This window comes from Oncorhynchus mykiss, chromosome 15 (genome assembly GCF_057628025.1).
Source record: "Oncorhynchus mykiss isolate SJ-2025 chromosome 15, ASM5762802v1, whole genome shotgun sequence".
NCBI classification, from domain to species: Eukaryota; Metazoa; Chordata; class Actinopteri; order Salmoniformes; family Salmonidae; genus Oncorhynchus; species Oncorhynchus mykiss.
Genome location: NC_143036.1, coordinates 70,347,501 through 70,355,000, shown reverse-complemented (window position 1 = coordinate 70,355,000; position 7,500 = coordinate 70,347,501). Strand labels below are relative to the sequence as shown.

Genomic DNA, 7,500 nt, shown 5'->3' with positions numbered 1-7,500 from the left:
TTCAACATCCCACTGTAGCCCCATAATAAAAACAACAGCCTTATTCAACATCCCACTGTAGCCCCATAATAAAAACAACAGCCTTATTCAACATCCCACTGTAGCCCCATAATAAAAACAACAGCCTTATTCAACATCCCACTGTATCCCCATAATCAAACAACGGTCCTATTCAACATCCCACTGTATCCCCATAATTAAACAGCCTTATTCAACATCCCACTGTATCCCCATAATCAAACAGCCCTATTCAACATCCCACTGTATCCCCATAATCAAACAGCCCTATTCAACATCCCACTGTAGCCCCATAATCAAACAGCCTTATTCAACATCCCACTGTAGCCTCATAATTAAACAACAGACTTATTCAACATCCCACTGTAGCCCCATAATCAAACAGCCCTATTCAACATCCCACTGTATCCCCATAATTAAACAGCCTTATTCAACATCCCACTGTAGCCCCATAATCAAACAGCCCTATTCAACATCCCACTGTATCCCCATAATCAAACAGACCTATTCAACATCCCACTGTATCCCCATAATCAAACAGCCCGATTCAACATCCCACTGTATCCCCATAATCAAACAGCCCGATTCAACATCCCACTGTATCCCCATAATCAAACAGCCTTATTCAACATCCCACTGTAGCCTCATAATTAAACAGCCTTATTCAACATCCCACTGTATCCCCATAATCAAACAGCCTTATTCAACATCCCACTGTATCCCCATAATCAAACAGCCTTATTCAACATCCCACTGTATCCCCATAATTAAACAGCCTTATTCAACATCCCACTGTATCCCCATAATCAAACAGTCCCATTCAACATCCCACTGTATCCCCATAATCAAACAGCCCTATTCAACATCCCACTGTAGCCCCATAATCAAACAGCCTTATTCAACATCCCACTGTATCCCCATAATCAAACAGTCCCATTCAACATCCCACTGTATCCCCATAATCAAACAGCCTTATTCAACATCCCACTGTATCCCCATAATCAAACAGTCCTATTCAACATCCCACTGTATCCCCATAATCAAACAGCCTTATTCAACATCCCACTGTATCCCCATAATTAAACAGCCTTATTCAACATCCCACTGTATCCCCATAATCAAACAGTCCCATTCAACATCCCACTGTATCCCCATAATCAAACAGCCCTATTCAACATCCCACTGTAGCCCCATAATCAAACAGCCTTATTCAACATCCCACTGTATCCCCATAATCAAACAGTCCCATTCAACATCCCACTGTATCCCCATAATCAAACAGCCCTATTCAACATCCCACTGTATCCCCATAATCAAACAGCCCTATTCAACATCCCACTGTAGCCCCATAATCAAACAGCCTTATTCAACATCCCACTGTAGCCCCATAATCAAACAGCCCTATTCAACATCCCACTGTATCCCCATAATCAAACAGCCTTATTCAACATCCCACTGTATCCCCATAATCAAACGGTCCTATTCAACATCCCACTGTATCCCCATAATCAAACAGCCCTATTCAACATCCCACTGTATCCCCATAATCAAACAGTCCCATTCAACATCCCACTGTATCCCCATAATCAAACAGCCCTATTCAACATCCCACTGTATCCCCATAATCAAACAGCCCTATTCAACATCCCACTGTAGCCCCATAATCAAACAGCCTTATTCAACATCCCACTGTAGCCCCATAATCAAACAGCCCTATTCAACATCCCACTGTATCCCCATAATCAAACAGCCTTATTCAACATCCCACTGTATCCCCATAATCAAACGGTCCTATTCAACATCCCACTGTATCCCCATAATCAAACAGCCCTATTCAACATCCCACTGTATCCCCATAATCAAACGGCCTTATTCAACATCCCACTGTATCCCCATAATCAAACGGTCCTATTCAACATCCCACTGTATCCCCATAATCAAACAGCCTTATTCAACATCCCACTGTAGCCCCATAATCAAACAGCCCTATTCAACATCCCACTGTATCCCCATAATCAAACGGCCTTATTCAACATCCCACTGTATCCCCATAATCAAACGGTCCTATTCAACATCCCACCTACTGATTACTATCACAAAATCAGGAGAAAAGGTAGGCATCCATTTTCCATATTCTCTGAGGAAAAATACAATGTATATCTTCTTGAGATTTAACAGGTAGGCCTAGAGTCGTCGCTAATATTAGTACATTTGAGTCATTGAGACGTTAGCTCTAATCCTTTTATAAAGAGGGAGAGAGAGATTCAACCCAATCAAATTCACTCTACAAACTATGAATATGCACTGTTGGAGATTGCCCATCCACACTTTATTTGCTCCAAGCCCAATAAGGGCTATTTCCTGTATCATCTCCCACATCAATAACAATTAACCAGCTATCACCAGCCAGAGATGAGCCCACTGCTACTTTCATTAGGTTTCATTTCACATTAAACTCCCTCATATAACGGGACATTTATACCAATTAAAACATCATTAATTTTTCTTATAACGGGGAATTCTCATCAGGCACCCGCATGGTCGACTCTGAGCCTGTGAAATCGGTGCCTCGCAGCTAGAAGTTGTTCAATTATCACTGTCCATCACTGTTATTAGGGAATAAATAACTAGCTTGTCAGTTCAGAGTTGATGTGCTTTTCTCTCCGCTATACTTTTAATTTGTCCTCGACTCTGAGAAACAGTCTTGTCACATGTTGTTACCATTACTAACAAGAGATTTGACTGGACTACTGCGTCAAGCACTAATGAGAGACAGTGTTATTTGTTTACCGAGCGTGAGCACAAACAACGACAGCTTTAATTCTGCCCGTAACCCCACTGTGCCTTTCATTTGCTTTTATACTGTTGAATTAGAATGCATTGATGGAAACCACTTTGAGATATGCGTGTTTTTCTACGCCAGGGATTTAACGAGGAACAATGTTTAGGACCTAAACTGAAGTGAAATTCAGTCAGGCAGATGATAGGGCAGCCGTTGTGATATTTGGTCAGGCAGTTGACAGGGCAGCTCTTACCTCCAGGTCCCTGAGAACAGGGTGCTCCTCTATGCCAGGGAAGAGGACCCTCATGGTGTAGGCCCTGTAGTCCAGGAAGGGGATGCCCACTCCGTCCAGGTCACTGGTCAACTCATGGATGTCTGTCTGCAGCTCGGCAAAGGCTGAGGGGATAAACGGACAAACAGTCTCCTTAAAGGTAGAGTCAGCGACATGACGTATAGTTGAAGTCGGATGTACATACACCTTAGCCAAATACATTTAAACTCAGTTTTTCACAATTCCTGACATTTAATCGTAGTAAAAATCCCCTGTCTTAGGTCAGTTAGAATCACCACTTTATTTTAAGAATGTGAAATGTCATCATAATGGGGTCAAAAGTTTACATACACTCAATTAGTATTTGGTAGCATTGTCTTCAAATTGTTTAACTTGGGTCAAACGTTTTGGGTAGCCTTCCACAAGCTTCCCACAATAAGTTGGGTGAATTTTGGCCCATTCCTCCTGACAGAGCTGGTGTAACTGAGTCAGGTTTGTTGGCCTCCTTGCTCGCACAGGCTTTTTCAGTTCTGCCCACACATTTTCTATAGGATTGAGGTCAGGGCTTTGTGATGGCCACTCCAATACCTTGACTTTGTTGTCTTTAAGCCATTTTCCACAACTTTGGAAGTATGCTTGGGATCATTGTCCATATATCCACATACTTTTCCTACCTTATGATGTCATCTATTTTGTGAAGTGCACCAGCCCCTCCTGCAGCAAAGCACCCCCACAACATGATGCTGCCACCCCCGTGCTTCACGGTTGGGATGGTGTTCTTCGGCTTGCAAGCCTCCCCCTTTTTCCTCCAAACATAACAATGGTCATTATGGCCATTTTTGTTTCATCAGACCATAGGAAATTTCCCTAAAAAGTTCGATCTTTGTTCCCAATGTGCAGTTGCAAACCATAGTCTGGCTTCTTCCTTGCTGAGTGGCCTTTTAGGTTATGTCGATATAGGGCTAGTTTTACTGTGGATATAGATACTTTTGTACCTGTTTCCTCCAGCATCTTCACAAGGTGCTTTGCTGTTGTTCTGGGATTGATTTGCACTTTTCGCACCAAACTATGTTTATCTCTAGGAGACAGAACGTGTCTCCTTCCTGAACGGTATGACGGCTGCGTGGTCCCATAGTGTTTATACTTGCGTACTATTGTTTGTACAGATGAACCAGACTTGTGGAGGTCTACATTTTTTTTCCTGAGGTCTTGGCTGATTTCTTTTGATTTTCCCATGATGTCAAGCAAAGAGGCACTGAGTTTGAAGGTAGGCCTTGAAATATATCCACAGGTACACCTCCAATTGACTCAAATTATGTCAATAAAGCCATGACATAATTTTCTGGTATTTTCCGAGCTGTTTAAAGGCACAGCCAAGTTAGTGTATGTAAACTTCTGACCCACTGGAATTGTGATACAGTGAATTATAAGTGAATTAATCTGTCTGTAAACAATTGTTGGAAAAATTACTTGTGTCATGCACAAAGTAGATGTCCTAACCACCTTGCCAAAACTGTAGTTTGTTAACAAGAAATTTGTAGTGTGGTTGAAAAACGAGTTTTAATGACTCCAACCTAAGTGTATTTACACTTCCGACTTCAACTGTAGATACACAGAGTAAAGAGCATATTGGGTCAATTTCCGCAACAACTAAGAGCTTTGGAGCGTGAGGCTAAACTTCTCCACTGTTTCTGTCCCGTGGGTACCACGTTGTAACAGCGGGAGGTGAACCCGTGCACACGTGCAGATACTGTGTGAGAGCGATGTCTTGCATCTTGCCCATCACAAACTGTGGTGCTGCCCATGCAACAGCATTTCGCTGACTCTATTGACAGTGTTGGAAAAAGTACTCAATCATCATACTTGAGTAAAAGCAAAGATACCTTAATAAAAAATGACATCATTGACAAATGAAACGTGTGTTTATTGAGTACACCAGATCAGAGACAGTAAGGACGACCTGGGATTGTTCTCTTGATAAGTGTGTGAATTGGAATTTTACTTTTGGGTGTCATGGAAAATGTATGGAGTAAAAATAATGTGAATCCTTACCCTCTTTACACTCCAGGGCCACACGAGACTCTAGGTTGTCCATCTGCATCTGTAGCCTCTTCAGGGTGAGGTCGCTCTCGCGTGACTTGCGTTTATATGCAATGAGCACTATCACAATGAAGAGGATGAGCAGGGCACCGGCGCCGGCGATGCTGATGATGGCCGTGCTGCTCAGCGGACTGTCTGACGTGATGTGGACTACGCCCGGGGAGAACTCGATGCCGCCCACACGGGCCTGGGGAGGGAGAGACAGGGGAGAAGGGTTAGAGACAGGGGAGAGGGGTTAGAGACAGGGGAGAGGGGTTAGAGACAGGAGAGAGGGGTTAGAGACAGGGGAGAGGGGTTAGAGACAGGGGAGAGGGGAGAGAGGAGAGAGACAGGGGAGAGGGGTTAGAGACAGGGGAGAGGGGCGAGAGGGGGGAGAGAGAGGGGAGAGGGGTTAGAGACAGGGGAGAGGGGTTAGAGACAGGGGAGAGGGGAGAGAGACAGGGGAGAGGGGCGAGAGGGGGGAGAGAGAGGGGAGAGGGGTTAGAGACAGGGGAGAGGGGAGAGAGACAGGGGAGAGGGGCGAGAGGGGGGAGAGAGAAAGGGAGAGGGGTTAGAGACAGGGGAGAGGGGTTAGAGACAGGGGAGAGTGGGGAAAGACAGGGGAGAGGGGGGAGAGACAGGGGAGAGGGGGGAAAGACAGGGGAGAGGGGGGAAAGACAGGGGAGAGGGGTTAGAGACAGGGGAGAGGGGGAAAGACAGGGGAGAGGGGGGAGAGACAGGGGAGAGGTGGGAGAGACAGGGGAGAGGGGGGAGAGACAGGGGAGAGGGGGGAAAGTGGGGAGAGACAGGGGAGAGGGGTTAGAGAGGGGAGAGGGGGGAAAGGGGGGAATGACAGGGGAGAGGGGGTGAGAGACAGGGGAGAGGGGGGAGAGACAGGGGAGAGGGGGAGAGAGAGGGGGGGGAAGGGTGATAAACAGGGGAGAGGGGGTGAGAGACAGGGGAGAGGGGGAGAGAGAGGAGAGGGGGGAGAGAGAGGGGAGAAGGGTGATAGACAGGGGAGAGGGGGTGAGGAACAGGGGAGAGGGGGGAGAGAGAGAAGAGAGAGGAGAGAAGGGGTGAGAGACAGGGGAGAGGGGGGAGAGAGAGGAGAGGGGGGAGAGAGAGGGGAGAAGGGTGATAGACGGGGAGAGGGGGTGAGAAACAGGGGAGAGGGGGGAGAGAGAGGAGAGAGAGGAGAGAAGGGGTGAGGGACAGGGGAGAGGGGGAGAGACAGGGGAGAGGGGGAGAGACAGTGGAGAGGGGGGAGAGACAGGGGAGAGGGGGAGAGACAGGGGAGAGAGACAGGGAGAGGGGGAGAGAGACAGGGGAGAGGGGGGAGAGACAGTGGAGGGGGGAGAGACAGGGGAGAAGGGGTTAGAGACAGGGGAGAGGGGAGAGACAGTGGAGAGGGGGGAGAGACAGGGGAGAGGGGGAGAGACAGTGGAGGGGGTGAGAGACAGGGGAGAGGGGGGAAAGACAGGGGAGAGGGGGGAGAGACAGGGGAGAGGTGGAGAGACAGTGGAGAAGGGGTTAGAGACAGGGGAGAGGAGAAAAGGGGTTATTGTGTGGACACACTTAGACCGTGGTTCTGAAGGTTCTGTCTTTGTGAATCTCCTGGGTGGTGTCATCAGAAACCTTGTATTCCAATGGTTATTGTGTGGACACACTGAGACCGTGGTTCTGAAGGTTCTGTCTTTGTGAACCTCCTGGGTGGTGTCATCAGAAACCTTGTATTCCAATGGTTATTGTGTGGACACACTTAGACCGTGGTTCTGAAGGTTCTGTCTTTGTGAACCTCCTGGGTGGTGTCATCAGAAACCTTGTATTCCAACGGTTATTGTGTGGACACACTTAGACCGTGGTTCTGAAGGTTCTGTCTTTGTGAACCTCCTGGGTGGTGTCATCAGAAACGTTGTATTCCAACGATTATTGTGTGGACACACTTAGACCGTGGTTCTGAAGGTTTTGTCTTTGTGAACCTCCTGGGTGGTGTCATCAGAAACCTTGTATTCCAACGGTTATTGTGTGGACACACTTAGACCGTGGTTCTGAAGGGTTCTGCTTTGTGAACCTCCTGGGTGGTGTCATCAGAAACGTTGTATTCCAACGGTTATTGTGAAACAAAACTGCATAAGTGGTTTATGAAATGAGATTGTTAATTAGCGGGAATAAAATGCATCTTGAATGGTCCACTGTTATAAACATGAATAAAACAGAGCAGAGAAAGAGACATATTGCCTTGATGTCTGTTTGTCTGTCTCTCTTTCTGTCTTGATTTTTGTCTGGCTCTATTTTACGGTAATGTGTCTGATAGCCTGTCTCTCTGGCTCTATTTTACAGTAATACGTCT

At 46.6% G+C, this 7,500-nt stretch overlaps 1 protein-coding gene across 2 annotated transcripts in view; it reads right to left on the bottom strand.

Moving 5' to 3' along the window:
- Positions 1-7,500, bottom strand: part of LOC110506716 (plexin-A4) — a 424,640-nt gene that overhangs the window by 68,757 nt on the left and 348,383 nt on the right. For both annotated transcript variants that reach the window (XM_090199137.1, XM_090199138.1), the window contains exons 19-20: positions 5,124-5,358; positions 3,054-3,196 (exon numbers count right to left, since the gene is read on the bottom strand). In XM_090199137.1, coding sequence (XP_090055263.1) covers positions 3,054-3,196; positions 5,124-5,358 — 378 coding nt within the window. The remainder of the gene's footprint in view (positions 1-3,053; positions 3,197-5,123; positions 5,359-7,500) is intronic.